The sequence below is a fragment of the Ctenocephalides felis genome, unplaced genomic scaffold (genome assembly GCF_003426905.1).
Source record: "Ctenocephalides felis isolate EL2017-DRISC unplaced genomic scaffold, ASM342690v1 CF-g0.4_SCAFFOLD_01886, whole genome shotgun sequence".
Taxonomy (NCBI): Eukaryota; Metazoa; Arthropoda; class Insecta; order Siphonaptera; family Pulicidae; genus Ctenocephalides; species Ctenocephalides felis.
This window is the reverse complement of record NW_020538040.1, coordinates 160,456,190-160,479,277: the sequence shown is the minus strand read 5'-3', so window position 1 is coordinate 160,479,277 and position 23,088 is coordinate 160,456,190. Positions and strand designations below refer to the sequence as shown.

General features: G+C 29.2%; 4 protein-coding genes across 5 annotated transcripts; 3 read left to right on the top strand and 1 right to left on the bottom strand.

The window, feature by feature from the left end:
• Window positions 1-216: 216 nt before the first annotated feature.
• LOC113377081 (F-BAR domain only protein 2-like) lies at window positions 217-3,422 on the top strand. Of its 2 annotated transcripts, XM_026617268.1 has the most exons (10): window positions 217-299; window positions 480-619; window positions 691-824; window positions 923-1,202; window positions 1,282-1,415; window positions 1,496-1,710; window positions 1,782-1,937; window positions 2,021-2,356; window positions 2,599-2,828; window positions 3,067-3,422. In XM_026617268.1, exons 2-10 carry the CDS (start codon window positions 610-612, stop codon window positions 3,183-3,185), a joined length of 1,614 nt encoding a protein of 537 aa, XP_026473053.1. In that variant the 5' UTR covers window positions 217-299; window positions 480-609; the 3' UTR covers window positions 3,186-3,422. The 2 variants fall into 2 exon arrangements, with proteins under 2 accessions (XP_026473053.1, XP_026473052.1); XM_026617267.1 differs by lacking the exon at window positions 217-299 and having other exon boundaries at window positions 380-619.
• A 5,746-nt stretch (window positions 3,423-9,168) lies between these two features.
• On the bottom strand, window positions 9,169-11,140 carry LOC113377646 (zinc finger protein 600-like). Its single transcript, XM_026618027.1, has 3 exons — window positions 10,662-11,140; window positions 9,989-10,250; window positions 9,169-9,917 (listed from the first exon to the last, which is right to left on the bottom strand). Exons 1-3 carry the CDS (start codon window positions 10,978-10,980, stop codon window positions 9,380-9,382), a joined length of 1,119 nt encoding a protein of 372 aa, XP_026473812.1. The 5' UTR covers window positions 10,981-11,140; the 3' UTR covers window positions 9,169-9,379.
• A 295-nt stretch (window positions 11,141-11,435) lies between these two features.
• On the top strand, window positions 11,436-12,880 carry LOC113376986. Its single transcript, XM_026617133.1, has 2 exons — window positions 11,436-11,594; window positions 12,104-12,880. The coding sequence occupies exon 2, from the start codon at window positions 12,184-12,186 to the stop codon at window positions 12,661-12,663; it is 480 nt and encodes a 159-aa protein (XP_026472918.1). The 5' UTR covers window positions 11,436-11,594; window positions 12,104-12,183; the 3' UTR covers window positions 12,664-12,880.
• On the top strand, window positions 12,750-22,813 carry LOC113376143. The gene is made up of 17 exons (XM_026616065.1): window positions 12,750-13,515; window positions 13,644-13,817; window positions 13,901-14,057; window positions 14,732-14,973; window positions 15,040-15,244; window positions 15,310-15,500; window positions 15,593-15,750; window positions 15,842-16,021; window positions 16,102-16,207; window positions 16,312-16,460; window positions 16,680-16,894; window positions 17,074-17,566; window positions 18,054-18,632; window positions 18,953-19,051; window positions 19,123-21,264; window positions 21,975-22,119; window positions 22,649-22,813. The coding sequence occupies exons 1-17, from the start codon at window positions 12,750-12,752 to the stop codon at window positions 22,795-22,797; spliced, it is 6,150 nt and encodes a 2,049-aa protein (XP_026471850.1). The 3' UTR covers window positions 22,798-22,813.
• Window positions 22,814-23,088: the final 275 nt, after the last annotated feature.

The following is a 23,088-nucleotide window of genomic DNA, read 5'->3' as shown; positions in this document are numbered from 1 at the left end:
TTAATATTTTTGTTGGCGTTAAGTCCTCACACATAATATTGTATACTGTATGTATTCATTCATATGCCACAAATTTAGTTATGAAAACATTTATACTATTGTCCTTGTATTTAACTAATAATTCACTTATTCATGTTTAATTGGTTAATAGAGACTACTTACTCATTGTAATATTTTATCTGCAATCTAAATTTTTGGATTTTAGGGTTTCTAAAAAGTCGCAGGGATAAAGCAAAATCTAAAAAGGCTAAAAAGAAAAAAGATACTGAAATTACCAGTAATAAAGAAAAATCAGATAAGTAAGATTTTTGTTTTGTTGAATTAGGTGGTTGATAACAAAAAAAAAAAGAAAACATCTATGCGATGTCATGGTGTACAAATATTGAACTTAAATGATTACTACACTTAAATTCTATGCTGTCAACTACCTTATTGTTAGTAAATGAACAAAGAAATTATGTGGTTATAATTTTTCTTAGCGAAGAGAAAGAAGAAACAGAGAAAAAAATTGAAACAAATGCTCCAGAAGTTGATGAAGATGGATTTTGCATTCGACCAAAACTTGAACGTTGGGAAAATGATAAAGGAAGCTTTTATTCAAGTTCTGACATGGATTCTGGTAATTCGGAGTTTAATCAACTACAATTATTAGTATCTATATATAAATCTATAAATATAAATTTATTATAGATGAAGAACGTGAGCACAAACTACACGTAGAAATAAAACCATTAACAAATGGATCAGCACCAATGTCTGCAAGTGTGGATGAGTTACGTGCAACTGTTGAAACTTTGTCACTGTCTCCTCTTGGAACACTGCCTGTATGTTTGCCATTATTTTACTTAAAATTTGTAAAATATTCTGAACATATAATTGGGTGTGTGATAATTTTGAGTGATACTGCATAATTGGGTTACAGGGTCGCAGAGGTTCTAATTCAGAGATGGAAAATAATATGAAGCGTTCTCAATCAGTTTCTCAGCAAATAGGGTTAGCACAAGGAAAATCTGGCAGTGAATTGTTAGGTTTAAGTTTTTGCACAAGTCCATCAGCAAGTGCTGGCGGCTCCACAGGTTCCACACCTACAAGTCATCATCACAATCACCCATATGCACCTCTGCAAAGTCCAAGCGGAAATCCTTCACAGACAACAACAATACACAGTCCCACTCTGGGTAGCTCTACGAATAGATATGCTGGTCAGTGTATATATACTAATATTTGTAGTTTGTTTGATCTGTTACACTGATTTGTTTTATTTTTTTTTTTTTTGTTTAGATTTAGGTGATATTTTTTCTGAAGTTGGTGAAATTACAAGTAATATTGGTACAATGAAATTGAGTAGACAAACAGCATCTGCCAATTCAACCGGCAGTATAGCATTGCCGAGGCCACCTTCTCGAAGATCTGAGGTTTATTTATACTTTTGTTAATTTAATTTAAATTTTGAGTTTAAATTTTTTCTTAAATGCTTTTGTAATATTTTATTTAGGCTGGAGCCAGAGGTCGCATTAGCCCCTCTAATGTAAATATGTCTCGCACGGACAGTCTTAGCAGTGTGGGAGGTTCTGGTATTGAGTTCAGAGCGAGTTTCGGCTCTTCTCGAGGACCCTCACCTCTTACAATTGGCATGGCAGACACCATACCATTAGCAGTTGCATTTCATGAAATAGTTCATGCATATTTTAGAGGGACTGATGAAACAATGTATGTTGTAAAATAAAATTAAAAATGTCAAAGCTGATTATGTATAGTAATTTTAAAACACATTATTTTAGGTGCAAAGTGAAAATGTCAGGTGATATGATGCTGTCATTTCCATCTGGAATAGTTAATGTTTTTGCCAATAATCCTAATCCATCAAAATTGTGGTTTAGGATAAGGAATTCACAAAAACTCGAAAATATTTTGCCAAACAACCAACTTGTTTCTATGTAAGCTCTTACTTTACTCAATATGTGGGTTCACTTTTGTTTAAGATCATATAACATAAAAATATTAATTCAATTCATTTCAGTGATGTTCTACAATCTACACCTGATAACATAATATTAGAATTCAACATGCCTGCCTTAACTGCATTATTACGACGCCAGTCAGAACAAAATCCTACTGCAGCTTATTTCAATGTTGATATTTTGAAATATCAAATTAAAACTAAACCAGGTGCTGGTTCTTGCCCCTTCCAATTGGTATCATATTGGAAATGTGAACAAAACCATACGGATTTGAAAATTGATTATAAATATAACTTGCACGCCATGAGCAGTCCTTCTCCATTGCTGAACGTCTCAGTTGCAGTTCCAGTTGATGGTGGAGTAACAGATTTGCACTCAATGCCATCAGCTATTTGGTATGATTATTTTATTAATAAATTATATAAAGTAATAGTTGTTGAACAACAAATTAAATTTATGTATTGTTGAATAATAATAATATTTTATATGAAAATTAATGATATGATAATGATAAAAATGTATAATGGAATAGACTTATGATATTTGTAATATAATTAGTAAACTTTACTTTTTTATAATATCTTTATTTAAATAATGTTTGATGTTACTGTTTAAATAATAATTAACTCAATTACAGGATATCAGAAAACAATACGTGCCTATGGAAATTTACAGAACTTTCACAACACTCAGAGAACAAAGGAGTTGGATCATTGAGAGCCAGGATGGAAATTTCAAATGGTCCAAGCACACCTGCCACTATAAGAACACAGTTTAATTGTGAAGGAACAACTTTATCTGGAATGGAGTTTGAATTACTTGGATCAGGATATAGATTGTCACTTGTTAAACGTAGATTTGTTTCAGGTTTGTATTTATGTGTGTTATGTAATATTGTCTTCCTTTTAGTCTTTCAAATGTGTCTTAACATTATCAATTTCGATTATTTCTAAATTCTTGTTTCTCATTTATTTATCTTACCAGTATTTTATAATAGGTTTATATTGGCTCTCTATACTTTCAAAATGGCACATTTTAAACTTTTCTTGGCAACTATTTTCAAATTTGCAAAACTAATTTCAGAAATACCTTTATTAATTTTCAGGAAAATATATTTGTGATGGAGATAAGCATATAAATTTATCTGCCTCTTGCCCAATCTCACCTCCTGTGCAAAGTCCTGATTCAACCACTAGTCCTCGAAATGCTTCAGCAGCCAGCTAATCAATTGCTTTCAGTGAATGTCTCAATTTCCATATTGGTTAGTATTGTTTTTGCAACAGTATTTTGTTTTAAAATTATTGATGCATAAGTTTCTCATCTGAATTTTGCAAGTGAAGATAACTCTTTATTATCATAGGTTATATAACTGAAATTTCAACCAAAATTACCAAACTTTTGCTAGTTTTGATTGAAGCAAATCGGAGTGTAGAATTGAAAATAATTTTGAAATTAATTAAACCGTACTTCATTTTACACAAACTTCAATGATTCTTATTTATAAAGTCCTAATGGACACTAGTAAATGCAATCGTTAAAGTGTCTGATAAGACACTTATTTGGAAATTTTCTAATGTATTTTTTGTGTTAGTATTAACTACAAATCTTGATGCTTTTTTAAGTTTTTGTTCCACTAAACAAAAATATATGCTGAATTGAATTGCATTACCAATTTTGAAACCATGTAGTAAAAATAAGTGTCATATACATCAATTTTTGTTCATTAATTGATTGATATGTGCTTTTTTTAAATTGTTAATGTTAAAATATGTGTATGGTTCACATCTTGTTCTTGCATACAAGGCCCGTGTTATTCACATATGAATATTTTAATATGTGTAAAAGAATTTTATTATATATATATATATATATATATATATATATGTATGTATGTATGTATGTATGTATATAAAATATGCATATATATACATATACATGGTTTAATATGGTGTGTACGTATGTAACACTATTGTATATGTATACATTTGTAAATATTTTTTAGTGCTTTGTAATATGAATTTATTATGGTATATATATATATATATATATATATGTTTGTTAATTCGGTCTTAATATCAAATAAACAAAATTAAAGCAGTTCAGAAGTTAGTTTTCGAATTGGAATCAAACCATCATTCTGGAAAACGTTAAAAAAAATGTTTAGACATAGCATATACAGGTTCTTATAGAATTTAAAAACGTAATTTAGAGATGAATGATCTTCATTATCTGCAAAGTTGTGGGATTGTGTTGGCATTTTCTTTAAATATATAATAAACTTTGAAAACTGATTGAGGAATATTCTGTATTTAGTTTAAAGGGAATAGTTGTCATTACATTTATTTGTGGCTTTATTTATGAGTTTATAAAATGACAGCTAACACTTTTTATCTTTTTTTTTTTTGAAAAGTTTGGTCGATAATAATTAATAATAAATCAATGCTATGGTTAATGATCATTGTGCATTCTAATACTAGTTACTATTATATATAAATTGTTATTGGTTTTATTATAATATCAATGATCATTAATTTAATACAGTTTTTTAGTTTATTTCACTAGATTATGTTTCATTTAAGTACGCCAGAACGTATGGATCAATAAAACTTCAATTTCTCAACTGCTCGAGTTTTTTTTTGATGGTATTTTCCAATTAACAAACCTGTATATATATATATATATATATATATATATATATAAAATGAATGAACTCATTTATATATTTCAATGCATATATATGGATCCAATGGCGCATACATGCGTACCCACTTGTTACAGATAATACTCTTTAATTTAATTTTTAAATATATTTATGGTTAACATTATTTAGATATTTATATCAAAACTAACAAAATATATTAACAGTTTCATATTGATCTTGTGTACTAAGTAACTATATATTCATTTTATTCTTTATACAAAATTATTGAATTTATAAATAACCTGTCTATGTATATGTATAGGTTTATATATATATATATATATATATATATATATATATATAATATATATTTATATATATATATATATATATATATGTATATATATATATATATATGTAGGTACATTTATGCACATACATATATTCAATATATATATATATATATATATATATATATATATATATATATATTAAGTTTGACAATGTTTCAGCAGTTTTGAATAACTAAATCATCAGCATTTTCTAAAAGTTCAAATTGATTATGCTGAAAATCGTATATCTACAATATATATTAATTTTTATTATTGATAATGAAAAAATGAAATATTTGTGTTACTTTAAATAATTTCCTGATTTATTGTTTATTATATATTCAATATTCACTCAACTTGTGATATTTATTTCAGTGTCAGGTATCATATATTTGGACTTTATTTTTATTCAGCTTGTTATTTACCAAAATAGGTATGATGACATAGTATAGCTGCAACTAAAACTGTTATTGTTGGAAGTAAAAACTAGTACGTTTTTCATAAAGTGTGTTAAACACTGACATATAAATTTAATCTAAGCATTTATTTTATATTCCAAGAAGTACAGATGTTATTTAGGTAATTTTCACTTTCTTTTATTTTATTGTTGCTTCCCTGGTAGTATAATTTAAATACTTCAATAAATTATAGTGTACATAAATTTAATTATGAAAATACTGTAAAGTATATTGCTTTGTCCATATTAAAATGGTGCTTTAATAATATTAAAACCAAAAAGTTACATTCTGGTAATTACAAGCAACAATTTATTTCTGGGGTATACATTTTAATATTTTTAATCTTATTATATATAAACAAATGCCAGTGTAAAAATAGTTCACAATATACAATAATATAGATATAAAGCCAAATTATAAATTATCAAATATAAATATATTGATTATGCACTTTGTTGGATTAGGAAATATAAATATTTTGATCTATATGTTTTTTTTTTATATTTGGCTCCTATTTTATTCTTATACTCTTATTCTATTTATTCTTTATTTGTAATTTGGTCGTTTTTCAGATCAAGAATACAAATGTAATGAACGATTACAATACAATTATTGTATTATTTATTTATGTTTTGTTAACATTATTTACATATCAAATTTTGATATATTTCAGTAGAACCAACCTTAGGCAATGCCAATTTGATTTTTATCACAGCAGGACCATATCAAATTGTGTATGTGGCAGCACTTGTAAACTAACGACAAAGTAACACCGAAATCAAATCAGAAATTGCAAAACAGTTGTTGAGCTTTGTAGTGATTTCTGTATTTATTTTGTAATTTTATTTGATTCTGTATTTTAATGTTTTTTTATCAATACTGTGATATTATGTAATAAAGTGACTTTATTTCGAGTTCGATACATATCTGACACAAATAATTGAGAGGTTTTCATATCTGTGAAATAATTGGTGAACGCAATTGCAAATTTGAAGGTTAGTTTATATTTTTAGTTACTTTAATTCGTTATATTAATTAACTTGTTTTTGAAAAATTATCCAAATATTTACAAAATACAGAAGTAATGTTTAAGTTTCAAGTGCAGTAGTTTAGATTTATAACTGTATAGTCCAGTAATAACAGTATAATTTTGAATCATTGATCGTTTTAGTTTTAGTTTTAATGTTTATAACTTTTACTGACATGCTATTACGTATAGTTGTTTGTTTAAGATTTATACATATAACCTACGTTAACGATTTAATTTAATAAAATAAAATAGTAGGGCATCTTATTGCCGGATGTTTTACAAAGTATAGGATGCAAAAGTTCGCGTGAAACGCAATTTAAATTCAATTGTTCTTTATATATTCTTTTGCTTAGAATTTGTTTCACAATATTGACTGTGTTAACAAATGGCTCGATTTGCTACAGACAAATAACATTTTTTATTAATTTAGATATTGATTATGTGCTATTATAATTTAAAGACTATGCAATTCTGTCCGCGGTTAAAAATGTTCGAGTTGGTAGTGAGCATAGATAAATAAACATAATAGTCAGCACTGCATTAGGGTGACCAAAATGAAGTTTGACGTATACGTTTGACAATGGAAATATAAAATCTTCTTTACAAAGATACTTTGAAGACATGGCTTTAAACACAAACAGAAATTAAGGTTTTATTTATTGAAAGGTTTTATGATTAATTGCATTTCAAAAATGTATTTTGATACTTGTTTAAACTGTCCATTATGTGTCAAGTATCAAGTGAAGACTTGAAACAAGTATTTCTGAAAGTCAATTCTGAATGCAATTAATAACTAAACATCTCAAAAAAAATCTTTGATTTCTGTTTGTGTTTAAATCCAATTCATAACAAATTGAACATTATCTGTTTATTATTGTAGATATAAACAAAGGTTTATATTTTTAAATCTGAATTGACAATCATTGTCAATTAAATTTTTGTTCTTATAAGTAATTCTTTTTTAATTTTATTTAAACACTGGAAATAAAATTTTTGAATTTGAAGGACAGTCATGAAATAGAACTTTTTTTTATAAATAGAAAACAATTTTGTATTTTATGAAAATTCATTTTAATATATGTACATGTTTATGTAATTAGCCATACCTTAATATTGAAGAATATCCAAACATTATAATTAAATTTATGAAGTTTACATTTCATATGTGTCGAGGATATATTTGTGCTCAAAAAGTGAATAATCATCTTTCAATCAAAATTTTGATACATGAATATGGTTTATAAATACATGTGCTCAGATAAATACATATAATACAATATATGTAATACTCATGCAATAAGATTCTTACAAAAATATAAAAATAATTAGTAAATTAAAGTGCTTCTTCAGAAGTTGTAACCGTGCCATATTACAAAATACTCCAATATATTTATTATATACTTTCAAATATTCATTTTAAAATCTAAAAACCATAAGAAATCTTAACCTACAGATTACATTCCATATAAACACAAAATTCAGTCATTAGAGAAATAAATGAATTAAAAATTCAAAAATTTCTGCGAGTCTTATAGTATATCTGGCATAAATTTTAAACCAATTAAAGTAAACAAGAGAATTCTATTATCACACACTCAACCAATATAACAATTTCTAAAATACATTCATTCAAATAAATAATTAATTATAGTGGTCAGAGCCAATACAATCCAAAATAACCTAAGACTGAAATGGCAGTATACTTCCTCTATGTACCTTATATCATTATTTCCTAATCACAGCTTAATAATAAATCAATCACGTTATATAATTCATAGAAAAACTCATCAGGGTAGCTGGCAATATTCGCAAGAAAAAAATAATTGATATATTTTACACATTCCAATCATTAATAATTATAGTTTGTTGTTGTAATGGCAGATACTGCTACAATTATTTCATATGCCATTTCAAGTAATTAATACATAGAAACCGAAAATACATGACGGCAAAAAAAAACATTCACAAGGTTTCACGTTTCAGATCTACAAATTCAAATAAAATATACAAATATTTGTGAACGCGGAAATAGTTACTATGCTTCAGAAATATTTTTGCTGACGATCTGCCTTGACATTATATATGTAAATACAATACAAATATACATTATATATGCATGTTATGTTGTGTAGTAAATATATATATACATATGCACTGCAATTTATCTCAACTTTATGGTGATATAATTCAACAAAAAATAAACGGTTTGTATTTACATATATAACAATTTTAAGTTATTATAAAATGAGCATTATTCAGAATAAATATGTAACATTTATCGAACCCTGTGGATATTATCGAATTATTTGATTATCCACAATCATATAGAATTGAAATATATATATATATATATATATATATATATATATATATATATATCACCTTATGTAATAAGTATGAATAATCACTAACTTTTTATCTAATCAAAAATCAGTCAGTTCAGACAAATACTAACAATTATAACATTGCCCATATTAATTTCAAGATAATTAAGTTTATAAATTAATTGGGAATGTTTGAAGTCACATTTATAACACATTTGATACCAATCAGCAATTGTTATGAATGTAAAGTATACAACATATTATAACTTGAATACAATACATTTGAATATTTGTATCTTATTATTAAGATTAACAAAACGGAATGTGTCTCAAATATCTAGACTTGCAAACAAAGACACACCTTATTAACAGGTTTTTCATAAAAACAAAAAGACGAAAGCATAGTTCTACTTCTACGCTACAACCACAATTTTATTGTTTTCAAACAATCATTTTTATGACATAATTTTCATCACTGGATTATCAAATTAATAATATGAAACCCCTCAAATGAGAGCACGATGGTAGAATGACTACCAAAAGATTCATTATGTTTATCAATTTAGCAATAATAATAAAGTAAAAATTAGAGCAAACTTAACTTGTAACTATAATCACAACTACTAAATATACTTAGGGTCCAAGAATCGATATTGGATAAGGATCAGACCAACTTTCTAATTTGGCAGAAGATGTTGTAGGCTCTTCTTTTGTAGCCAATACAAGAACACTAGGGCGGAAATGATTAGCATTTATAACTGTTTCACAATCATTATTATCCCATTGTAAAGGTTTTGCTAAATCCAATTTATCTTGCCACAATGACTGATCTCTACAGGCTTCTCTTAGCCAACGTTTTTTAGGTTGCTCATTAAACTTAGGGCTATTTAAAACTCCAGTTCTAACAGGCGGTGAATTCTGTTCATCGCCTGAATCCTGATTTCCTGGATCGTTCCATTGAATTATTTTTGGTGCACTAGCTTTTTTATATAATGGAGAAGTTAAAGTATTTCTTGCATTCAAATCACTCATGAGATCTTTTCGGAATTTAAACGAGTTATTTGGTGTGGCACATCCGATTCCAATATTTTCATTTTCAGTACCAAGATATTTTTTTGTGACTGTGCAAGTTTTTCTAGTTGGTGTTCTATCTTCTCTTTCTAATTTATACCTGTAACATTAAAAATTATGGTTGTTAGCTATAATGACAAAATAACAAAAATATCCTTTATTGTTTAATACCTTTCTAGCCATCGTAAAACTTCTAAAGATTGCTCAGGATTAGTTGCAACAGGTTGTAATACAAAATCATCAGATCTTTGTAAGGTCTCATTAGGATGATCAGGGCAATGCCTATTGGCATGAGTAAATCTTTTCCCACAAGAATTAGCTGAGCATATAAATGGCTTTTCACCTGTATGCAGTCTTTGATGTGTTTTTAATTGACCACTTTGTGTAAATGCCCTTGTGCAACCTGGGTAATCACAATGGTATGGCCGCTCACCTATTAAAAATAAATAAATCTAAATCAATTGTTTGATTACATAAGAACCAAAGTGCATTAACAAAAAAAAAAAGACATTTTCTGAATATATATTTTAATTTTCTAAATATATATTTTAATTAGAAAAATTAATAAGTTTGACACAACATATTTCTTGTTATGATTATATTAACTTACAATTATAAATAGGAATGTCATTTTATATTTGTAAAAAAAATGAAAATTAATAAAGCTTTATATGCGACTTAAATATAAATAAATTTTGTGTAATAAATATTATTTCTTGGTACAGCCATTTATTTCATTTCTATAACTTTAAGATTGTTTTTATACTGTTCATAATATTTTTTTATTAAATTAAGCAATAAAAAATGCAAGATTTTTATTGCAGTGCTATTGCATACAACATACCCGTATGTGTTCTCAAATGCGCTTGCAAAGATTTTTCTCTAGGAAACACTCTATGACAATGGCTACATTTTATATTTGAAGGCGATGTGGAACCTTCCATCATTAAATTAGATAAAACTTCAGAACGAGGCCGGCCTCGTCTGTTGGCTCTATTCGAACCATTTCTGAGATATATTTCAGGAGAACTGCAATTGCTTTCGGGACTTGCAGATTCTTCACCTCTACTCCATGGATAAACTATATTTTCATTAGATAATGAATTCTGGACATGATCATTATACATTTCAGCACGCGTTTTGACTCTTTTCGGTGTATTCATGATGAATAGAAAAAATCACAATAAACACAAAAACATGACAAGAGGGAAAATATTACTTATTACTTCACTACAATGGAGGACTTTACAAATATTATGTCCATATCGGCCTTGTGCAGTTGTTGCTAGGATAGCCACTAACAGGAGTGCCAATCTAACGAAATTCACTTATTTGAAATCGGCTCAAAGAGGACTTTAGAAGTTTTTTGAAAAAGAATTAGTTACTAATTCAGATAGATAATGCTTGACAATTTGATTTTCTTCAAATATGATAAATTGAACATGATAAAGTGTAAATATTGACAGATTTCGTGTAGTGTAGCCATTGGTTTGGAAACGGAAAAGAGTCTGACGCTACCTTCACGGTAGTGAATGGTACTGTTTTGTCTCAAAAGCAATGACAGCCATCTTAGTTTAGATATATGTAATATATCAGATTTTTGCCATGATTACATTTTTTGTGGATGTCAAACAATATATCTTATATACTTGCGTATATGTGCTAATGCTAAATAATCATGTGAAATAATAAAGCAGTGCAGAAATTTCTATAAGTGCAAAATGACTTTGTTTACATCTTCTTTCATATCCCGCTTTGCATTTTCTGTCAGATTTCGGTGAGGGAAAACAATACGAATAGGAAAAATGCCATTAGTATAATTTATAATATATATAATGCATGTTGATAATATTTTTGCTATGGATAATACTCATAGATTCCATAGTATAGTAAACAAGAATTCCATTGCGCTTAGAAGAATCATTGAAAGTAGTGGAGTATTTAATAATCTAGTAACCATATATAATTTATTAACTAGTATCTTGCTCTTGTTTTTTTATTGAAATACATTTCTTGAACGTTAAAGTTTATCTGTAAATACTAAGTTTATAATCAGTTTTGTTTGTAAACTACAGAATATATTTGACACATACAAATCACTGTATACTGACCATTAGTGAGGCTATATTTTGCAACATTAGTTGGTAAGAATATTATGCAAAACTTGGATAACTATTTAATAAAAATGTCTATGTTGAGGGTAACATTTTATATACATTCAGTATTATTGTTTATATATATATATATATATATATATATATATACATAATTTTTATTCTTTTTCAGGATTTTCAGCGAAGTAATAGTAGCTCACTTTTGTTTACTGTTACATATTAACCAAACATGCAAATTGTATCTGGTATAAAATGATTAGCAGATTAGCAGAAACTGGTGACTCTGAATCTTCCGAGCCTCATGTATCGGTTGTGAAGGAAACATCTAATACTACTGAGTGCCATGTTGCTTCAAATGAAGGGCATCAAAAAACAAATGAGGCAATCCAATTGAAAGTGTTTGAAACTGAAGACAATGATTCAAATCAAGGGGATTGTACTCTAGCAGTGAGTTTATCTCATGTCAGTGCTCAATATGGAGTTTCGTCAAAGACTGAAAGTGAGAGTTCAAATAATTTTATGAAATGTTCGAGTGTAACTGAAACGGTGAATGCTATGACTACAAATACTCCTGATGTACATAAAAACGATGACAGCGAACAAAGCATACAACACAAATTACGAATTATTCTGAGCAGGAAAGTAATTTTCAAGAACTCTGTGTTTATGATGATCCTCCTAAAGAATATATTGCTAAAAGTGCAAGTGCAGTTTCCACTCTTACGAAATTGATTTCAGATGGGAATCCAATAGGAAGTATTAGGGTAATCTCATGTGAGACTGCTTCTAGTTCAGATGATGATGTTGAAAATCCATCAATGGATGTCATTCATGAAGTGTGCAAACTTACCAATTCATCAAGTGCTGAATACCATCCAGTTAATAAATCACATATTGAGCAGGAACTGGATTCAGTGTCAGTCAGTGAATTGTTGAGACGATCATGTGACGATATTAATATAGCCTATTTAAAGAACTGCAAATCTAATGTATCTGTAGTTAAATGCTCACCTTCCAAGACTAGCGTGAATTCTTATGTAAAATATGTTCCATCTATGCAAAGTAAACAAAATTCATTGCAAGGTCGTACAACTACCAGCTTACCTCCCACCAGTGCAGTTTTGAATCCGACTCATTCCCTCCACAAAGTAAAAAGTAATCCTCAAGTGTATAAAGTGCAGAATGTTATTGTGAAACCATCAGCTCAGAATGCGAATGGGTATATTACACAATATGGGAATGCAATTCATCCAACTACATCTCAAACCTATTCTGAAGTTAATATAAACCCAACCAACCAGACATCAGTTTCATCTAATTATTTTTCCAAAAAACAAGCATTACTAGATAAAGAAGCATATCAGAAAAGAAATAGGAAAATTTTGTTTGGCAACCAAAGTTTGCAGAAGGACTCATCGATCGAACATGTTGACATGTATCAAAGTCAAACAAATTATTCTAATAAGTTACCAAATATAATATCCAAAGTGCGGGACAATTTATTAGAGAATCCTTTAAAATCAAAAGCAAATAAAGTTTTTTTAAATCCAAGTGATAAGTACTCTGAGCATACTCGTGTAGTTCGTAAATATGAGCCCAAATTCAGCTCCAATACACTAAATATGGATCAAACTAAATTGCTGAAAAAAAATAGGCCTGACTATGCTTTTTCCTTGAATCGAAATTCATTAACTGATAAACATGGGATATAGGCAATGTATATACTGAATCAGTTGCTTTGGAGCCTCATTCTGGGTTACCAGCGACGTCCATACTGCTGAATCAGGAAACATATTCCAGAAAGAATATCAAACAAAACATTAGGACTGGGCAAAATAACAATATTGATGTGCTACCTAATAATTGGAAACAAAAAGCTACCATAGGTAGGTGGTATTGTTTATCTAATTTATTTCATTATAGTAATTCATAAAAATTAAGTATAAATTTAATTTATCATTTTATGCAGGTGGTGCCGTGGTACCAGAAAATGTAACACCGATATCAACATCTAATACTTGGGATGAAATTCCAAGGCTGAATTATAGTTTGAGTCAAGAACCTGTATCAGCTAAATTTGAAACTTCAACCATAATTAAACAAACACCCCAGATATTAATTGTGAGGTAAAATGCTGTTCATTTCTTGCATTATTTTTTTTTTATTACAAAATTGAATTTTTTAAAAATAACTTTTAATATTGATACATTGAAGACCGCATCGAGAATCATATATTTCATGTTAAAAAAAAAAAAAAAATAAATGAGGATGTGTCAAATTTACTAAGTACATCAATACACAGTATGTCTTCAAGTATGATTGGCAAATGGACTGCAGTAATAAAAAATAATTTAAATGAGGCTACATCAAATATACTAAGTCTGATATATGCAGTGTCTTCAAGTGTGATTAGTGAATATTTAAAATACTATACTACAGTACATAATTTTAATAAAAACTATATCCACCGGTATATAAGTCTACCTGGACTACATATATACCTACAAGGACACATATCTGCCCATCTGTGAGCATTCGGTCCTGTAATGTTGTTGCAGAGTGATCCACCAAAGAAGAAATATCTTAATTGTTTTTGGATACAATAAAAAATTGTTAAAATTAATATATTCTACAATAGTTTTTTTGTTATATATTATTATTGAAATTTTAATGTGAATTGATTTTAATTATTATTGAAATTAAATTTATATTAAAAGTTTAATCTCAAAACAATATTTTAATCAAATAATTCAGTATGTGCATGAATTTTACAATTAAAGAGATTTTACTCTTTGTTCAGGGGTGATTCACAAGCCCCACCACAGAGGGTAGGTTGTGGAGATGAAGAGTTTATTGGTGAAGAAATTCGACCTCAGCGAACTGATCATTTGCCTCCTGCTTATCATAGTTTGCAAATAGTTCTGCAAGATCACAATTATGGAGCCCCACCACCTTCCTCTGTCATATCTCCAATGCCTGAAATGTTTTCTAATACAAGCAATCCTGTTGAGCATATACCCAGTTTTAACACCAAAACTTTAAGTAAGTTATAGTGAAATTTGTTTTGACCATGTGAACTTTAAATTATATATTGAATAATTATTTAAGGAAAACACGAGGATGAAGATGCAGCTTCTGTTGTTAGCATTGAATCTCATAATCATCTTAATAATGAAGAGGATGAAGAAACTGAAACTGCTCCTGAAGAAGAGAATGAGACTTCTGATGTAGTGGATGATAAAAATTCCATCACACGTTGTATATGCGATTTTCAGCATGATGATGGATATATGATCCAGTGTGGACAGTGCCTGTAATTATCAACTTTATATTTTTATTTTAATAAATAATTATCTATATTTTATTGTACTATTTTAGTGTTTGGCAGCATATTGTTTGTGTTGGAGTAACTCCAAAGCGAATACCAAAAAAATATCTCTGTGACTTTTGTCAACCTCGTGAATTAGATCGTTATCGAGCACATTCCTTGCAGAAAATGATTCGCGATGACTTGAACATGTTAACTTCAAGTGATTCAAGCCCCACAAGATCAGGAGATAAGGATAGAGGTAAAATCATTACATTTAATTTTTTTGTCTGTGATGTCAAACTATATGTTATTTTAATTTAATATAAATAAATATACTTAATATTTTTACAGTTAGTTTAAAGAATATTACTAAAAGAAGAGGTGAATCCAGTGTAAATTTTCCTGTTGCTTATAGCACAACACGTAATAAAAGAATTCGCAGAGATCCTAGCCCTAAAGTTAAAGTAAGACGTCCCTATAAAGAAAGAAAGAAAGTGTTTCGAAAGAAGGTTAACAATAAAAATTTATGATAATAATAAATTTTTTAACTGTAACTATCATGATCTTTTGACTGAAATTCAAATCTCTTTTAATCTATAGGTAAAAACTGACATGGATCGTCCATCAGTTCGTCCGTGGTTAGAAAATTATGAGCTTGCAATTACGAATCATTACTCACAAGAATTAAGAGCAAGATTATCTGGCATAACTAAGAAACAAGAAGAACCGCCACACTTCGTTCTGACAGACTGTACAACCATTCCGTTTGCTGGAGGGAGAGTAAGTTTAATAAAATAATGTACATGTATGCATGGTTCATTAATTTTTTTCGAAAAATTTATATTCTTTATTTATTTCAGATTATGATCTCGACTATCGATATTCTTCCAAATACTCCAGTTATTGAGCTTATGGGAAAGTTCATGCTTTCTTCGCAACACCAAAATGCGACTGCTTTACTAGTTGGTGCGTATTATATGTATATATATATATATATATATATATATATATATAATAAATAAACAAATTCATAAGGCCAGAAAAAAATATATTTTGTTTATGTATTCTAGGAACAAACTCTAGACAAGTTACACAAAAGCCTGGCCCATTTGTCTTTTTTTACAGAATGCCACAAGAAGGTGCTGATATTTGTATAGATACGAGAACCTATGGCAATGATGCAAGATTTGTTAGAAGATCTTGTAAACCAAATTGTGAGGTATTTCAAAAATTTACTAAATGAATTTTAAGGCAGGGTTAAAATTTTAGTTAATGTTATATAAAACTAAATTTGTTTTGTGTAAACATGTTTTTTTTTTTTGTTTTAATATTTTTAGTCCATTATTTACAATAATTTTAAATCTATTTTGTATATATATATATATATATATATATATATATATAGTATGTCATGTTTACCGTATCTATTTATTTTTAGTTGCACCATTGGTTTGATAAAGGTACTCTGCATATTTTCTTAATGTCCATTGAGAAAATTGAAAGTAACACCGAGATAACTTTGCGACACGAATTGGGTTGGCATGGCTTAGGAATTGGACGAACACCTTCAAATCCTTGTGCTTGTAATTCTCCTGAATGCCTTCTTCTAAATCCTATTCAGAACCGTAAAAGTTACTCTTCTAATGATAATGCGTAAGTCATTCATACTTGTAAAAGTAACTTCATTTGCTTTGATAATTTTTTCCTGAGAAGTGCCTTCATTTATCATGTACAAATTGCAATCAATGCATATATTGATTTAGAAATTATACTAATATTATTTAAATTAAAATAACAAATGATAAATTTATTCTTATTTCATGTTTGTTTAGGCCATCTAAGTTAAGAGTAAATAAAACACGTGCCATGACATCAAGGTCTTACATGGTTAAGGATAAATTGGATTCTCCCAAATCAGATTGTAGTCCTGAAGATGATGCAGACGAAGATATGTCTGCTCCATCAAAATCTATTGATGACGATCATCAAAGTGACTTTAGAGCAACTCCTGTAAAGTCATCTCAAGATTCTGATAATACTTCTGATGACTTGAGGAAAATAATGGCATCTTGTGCTGATGCAAGAAGCGAGGTTGATGAATCTCCTAAATCTAGTATTCGATCTGAAGAAAGAACAGTAAAGCCATCATTTTCTAAAGATGAACCTCCACCTACAACTCGCAGAACTAGAAGAGCTTATACTAGACGAAATCGAGTGAATAAGAAGCTTGTTTTGCAAGATTCCTCCCCTCCGGAAGCTAAACCATCTGGAGAATCTGGAGATGAAGTATACAACGATACAAATGTCAAAGATATGAAGAAAATGGTTAGGATATAAGTATATTTCTAATGGTTTGGTTTCAAATGCTATTGTTTGAGTCATATCAAATCAAGAGTATGAATGCTATACATATAATTATTTTTCATTTTTAATTTATTTAATTTTGTTTAGAGTTTTTTTTAAGGGGGGTCCATTAATCACGTGAGGTTTTTAGGGGGAGGGGGGAATTGACAAAAAATCACGAAATATCACGTGGGGGAGGGAGGGGTATAGCAAGACATCACAAGCATTTATATTTTTTACTATTTTTTATGAAAAGGTTCAAACATTTAAAAAAAAAATTAAAAATTATACAGTATTTTTCACGTAACTAAAAATACATGTGATGTTTGGTGGCAGAGGGGGGTAATTTTGAATATCACCAAGGGGGAGGGGGGGTCTAAAAATCCTTAAAAACTCGCTCACGTGATTAACGGACGCCCCCTAAACTAAATAAACATTATTTTTCAAATTTCTTATTCAATATTTTTAGACACGTGAAGAAAGAAAAATTGCCCAAGTAATGAAAGTATTTGACCGTCTTGAGAAAGATAAAGCGAAAAGATCTTCTGGTGCTCCGAGGGGTCGGAGACGAGATAGTGAAAGTGATCATACCAGGAGAGATGAATCTACGGATGTTGAACATAATTCTACCACTGTTCGTGTTTATAGAACCAGAGGCAAAGGGCGTAGAAAGAATCAAGTGACTAGGGATTACAAACAGAAAACACGAAGGTCACTTTCTGAAGGTGGATCTGATGACTTATCTTCTATAAGAAAGTCTACTTCGGTTAAGTCTTCAAGTGAAGGTGGGAAAAATGCTGATCTATCAGATACTGATCCTAATCCTGAAACAGCTAAGTCTTCTAGCCCTGCTAAAATTGAAAGTGAAAAACCAATGCAGGGTCCAAGTAAGAGGGGACTACGTAGAAGAAAAATAGTTTTTCCTAAGAAGCAACATGTTAACATAGAAGAGGGACAACCGGGCCAGCAAACTGAAGAAGCTGCTGGTCTTCTTCTGGCATTGGCCAGGAGTACACCAGCAAATCCTAGCGACCCTAGTCCTTCAAATGTATGAGTTGTTTTATTTTTTATGATTTTTAGTTTTTATTTTGTCAATGTGCTGCATGCACGAACTTCCGAATTTTTACAAAATTCCAATTTCAAATAATTATTTATTTTGATCACTTATTTGTGTGCACAATAAATAGCTTTTTAACATCAGTGATCAAGTCTAATTGTACAAGATTCACTAATGATTGTGTATGAATGAACATTTGGTATGTTTTGTAGCTTCAAAACAATAGCTCTTATATTTTTTGTGTTAACTTTTTGTACTATATTATTTGCATTATCATTTTTACTTACATTTAACTCATATTTTCTATGTAGGAAATTCTTGAATCGCCAATCTCAAATATGATATCTGTTTGCCAGTTAGTGGAGGCTGCTGTCGGACCATTGGAAACGAGTCTTAAATCTCCTAAAAAGGTAATAATTTATATATTATTTCATTGAATTTTTGTATCAATGCATTCATATGAGTTATGAACTTGTTGCAGGCAATATTAAATGAGTGGATGAATAAATCTCCTGAATCAACTTTGGCGTATGATATTCAAGATCCAACACCTGTCGCATATAATGAATGCAACAGTAATAGTAACAGCCCTCTTACTTTATTCAGCCTTGGTAATGAATCAGCCCAGAATAGGAGTATCCCATCTAGTAAACTTTTGGACACGTTAGTTCAAGCAGCATCAAGTATTTGTGATATTGGCAATGAATATCCAGAAAGTGAATCAAATATCATAAAGGATAAATTGAAACTTGATAGTCATCATGAAACATCAGCAGAATCTTGTAAAACTCTAATGGAAGAGAAAGATCTGGATGAAAAATCAAAAATTATAGGATCAATGCTCGATGTCAAATCTAATATTTTGCTTGAGCCACCTGTAATTGGAAAATCATCTCCTTTGCCTCTCATAGATAATGATATAGCTAAAAATGAATTTCGGACTGTAATTCAAATAAACCATGCAAAAGAAGAAAAAAGTATATCATCTAATGAATCATCAAATATTACATTACAACCACTTACATCTCCTTTTACCACTAGTGATGCAAATTCAGTTCTTCAAAATCACATACCTGATTCTGAAGAAACGATGCTGGAATCTACAGTACAAAATGATGCATACGAAAGCATAAACTTAAACATTTCTGAAAGTCCGTGCACTGCAGAAGTCTCTGTTAAAAGCTCTGTTATTGATATATCAACTGATTTGTCCAATGATAGTAACAATGTATATTCCAGCTATCAGGGCAACAATAGTGGAAGCGCTAAAAAGCGTTGGTTGCATCAAGCTTTAAGTGAGGAATCGGATCATCCTTTATCTAAATCCTCTACACCTTTAAAGAAAAGACGAGTAGTACGTGAAAGTACATCTGAAATAGTGCATTTATCTAATGATGATGTTAATGAATTCACGGTGGATGCAAAAAACTTCCAGTCTGCAACTACAGTTGCTACAAGCAGTGATGGATTGGCTCAAGCGTCATTGCAAAACAAGAATACTGTAGTTGCAGAACTTAACACAAACACGAAAAGTTTAAATCGTGTTGAGAATGAAGCAAACGGAATAGAAAGCAACATAGCAAATCATAAATCTTTGATTCATTCATTGAATTCTAAAAATGCTTTTGATTGGGAAAATTTAGAAAATCATGAAGAGGCATTTGAAAATTCAATAGTTAATGAAACCTTGCCTATTAATTCTTTAAATTCACTTTCAGAAGCAGAATGTTCTGAAACTGTTGATACTTTATTGAAACACATGTCTCCTGAAATTGCAGATATACATAAACAGTTGCAATCATTCCATTCTGAGAATATTCAAGTCTTACGTTCTCGTAATCAGAAACCTAAAATATTTGAAGGTCCACGTAAAAAAGTGAACCTCATGTTTGAAGTATCCATACTGGAAGATGAAACTGTTGCTGTAGAATTGTGCAGTGAATCTAAATCATCCTGCACCAGTAAAGCACCAACTGTTAGACCACAAAGTCCTAACAAAGAAACAGTCGAACCACAAGCAAATTCTACTCAAATAATATCATATGACTTTGAAGAATTCTCTCGACACGAATCTAGGCTGTTACAGCAGCATCAGGATCTTTTGAATGCGTATAAAGTTGATGATTACATGTATATGGATGATAATGAGTTATCAACTAGCAGTTTACCAAACTATAGTACTATGTCTCTTTCTGATTCAAGCATCTGTGATTTGAAAGAACCTCAAAGTCAAGATGATATGTGTGTAAACACTACAAAATTCCATTCTGATAAGCACTCCTCTTTGTTGTCATTTAAAGATATTCCAACAAAATTAGAAACAAATATGCAAATGCCTCTCTGCTCACCTACTAATACCTTAATTAACAAACATGAAATTGGAGTTGCAGCAAGAGCAAGATTGGATTCTATATTAAATGCTACTGATATTTCACAAGATGCTATGTTTGATCAGGTATTGAAAAAATCTTTACATACGCCGAATCATGTTACAAATGTGATTCGAGTTGAGTCTCCCGTGAACTCCCCAATTCCTGCAGTGCAAACTTCAAATTCAAAGCCAATGGCAAGGACGTCGAGCAGTGATCCTAGACTACAGCAAGCCGCTCCAATTAAGAAGAAGGTTTGTTCAAAAAAAAAAAAAGTTGCTTGATTAAGGAAAGCTTATATATTCATTTGTAACATTTTATATGATTTAACTCATCAAAAATTGCATATTGAATGAAAAACTGCCATTGACTATCATGAACTTGACTAGAAATCAAAACACATATGATTGGCAAGAACTGATATATCGTATATTGTCAATAGATTTAATTTTTTATATAGAGCATGTTTTTTATTTATTATTTTTATTTTTGATTTCTTATTAATATTAATATCCATTATCGTTTTATATATCAAAGCAAGCACCCCATGAACACATTTATCTATATCTTAAACAATTGCATGCACTAAATGAATGCAATGTTTTAAAATAGATGTTTTCTGGGTGCTACAGTAGAAACAGTATATATTCACTGCTGTCTTTGCATGGGCTTTGTTGTGGGATCATAGACATCTAACGAATTTATCATTTATCATTATTTGTATAGAATTGACAAAGTATGCATGATATATTCTTTGTTATTAATTGTTACTATGAAATACTAAATTCAATACATATATAGTTGGTTGTTGTTTTCACAACTGTCACATGTCATATATTTTGCATTGTAAATCAGTGGATTAATTAAAAATAACATTAAGCAAATATTTTACATCTTGTAATCAGCAATTTTATATATCATTTATAAGTGAAGGATCATTTTTGAAGAAATATACTATTTTCAGCTCTCATTGACTGAATATAGGGCTCGTAAGAAAACAGATACTAATGGTAATGGAAATGATGTATATTCATCTTCTGAGAAAACTTTTGGACAAATGAATGTCCTTATATCTGATGTTGATGAAGAACCCAATGATCAAGAAAACTGTAAGTACTATATTTTAATTTTTAATCTGCATAAAATTTTATGAAAATAACCTATAACTTGCAATAAATTAACCTATAATTTACAATAAATCAACCTATAACAAACAATGATTCTATTTAAAAATGATGCATTTTATGTAATCACACTTATATTGTGAAAAAAAATTAAGTGAGGTGAGCAAACATCTTGTAAAATTGTTACATATTTTTTAATTTCAAAAATGGAATTTGCTCATTTTTACTTTGATGTCAAATAAATCAGTTTTATTTTTAAGTTTAAAGATCGGGTGTTTTACAAATAAACATTTTTTTTTGTTGTAATGCTCGATCTTTAATCCTAACTAATATATATATATATATATATATATATATATATATATATATATATATAGAATAAAACATTTTTTTTTATTTTCTGCTACATTAAATTTTATAATTAATATTTGTACATTGCATGCTTTTTATGAGCTCTTCAATAGAAACAAATATGAAATTTTTATTATATAATCAATGAGTATATTGTTTGCAGTCATGTTTACACCTGAACCTACGCTGGTAGAAAGGGAACTTGAAAAACACCCAGGCTTTCTTTCTAGAGATTTTTTCAATGTGCCTTCATCAATTACTAATGACTTGGCAAATGAAAGCGAGACTGAAGGATCAGGCTCGGACCCATGATAAGTATTTAAGCTGCCACAGAAAATTTTTAGCACATATATTGTATATAGATAATTATTAACTTACAATTGTATATATTCGTTAAATTTGGTAAATGACATTTTATTATAAATTATTATATAGTCGCTTATGAAATTTGCATGAATGCAAAGACTTCATTTTAATCTATTTTGATATTTATTGCTATTTGTAAGCAAGAAATACTTACAATTTACTATTCGTGGATATATCTATATCTGTGTGACTTCATTTTTGTTATTGTATATTCTGCATTATTACATATGCACATCT

Bases quoted from the DNA above. Each gene is read 5' to 3' on its own strand.
- LOC113377081 (XM_026617267.1), top strand. From the start codon at position 415: ATGCTGTCAACTACCTTATTGTTAGTAAATGAACAAAGAAATTATGTG. The intron at 1,711-1,781 runs GTATGTTGTAAA...ACATTATTTTAG, and splicing joins AGAGGGACTGATGAAACAAT to GTGCAAAGTGAAAATGTCAG. The intron at 1,938-2,020 runs GTAAGCTCTTAC...AATTCATTTCAG, and splicing joins AACAACCAACTTGTTTCTAT to TGATGTTCTACAATCTACAC.
- LOC113377646 (XM_026618027.1), bottom strand. From the start codon at position 10,980: ATGAATACACCGAAAAGAGTCAAAACGCGTGCTGAAATGTATAATGAT. The intron at 10,251-10,661 runs GTATGTTGTATG...TATTTTTAATAG, and splicing joins GCATTTGAGAACACATACGG to GTGAGCGGCCATACCATTGT. The intron at 9,918-9,988 runs GTATTAAACAAT...TTAATGTTACAG, and splicing joins GTTTTACGATGGCTAGAAAG to GTATAAATTAGAAAGAGAAG.
- LOC113376986 (XM_026617133.1), top strand. From the start codon at position 12,184: ATGATTAGCAGATTAGCAGAAACTGGTGACTCTGAATCTTCCGAGCCT.
- LOC113376143 (XM_026616065.1), top strand. From the start codon at position 12,750: ATGGATGTCATTCATGAAGTGTGCAAACTTACCAATTCATCAAGTGCT. The intron at 15,245-15,309 runs GTAATTATCAAC...GTACTATTTTAG, and splicing joins ATCCAGTGTGGACAGTGCCT to TGTTTGGCAGCATATTGTTT. The intron at 16,461-16,679 runs GTATTTCAAAAA...ATTTATTTTTAG, and splicing joins CTTGTAAACCAAATTGTGAG to TTGCACCATTGGTTTGATAA.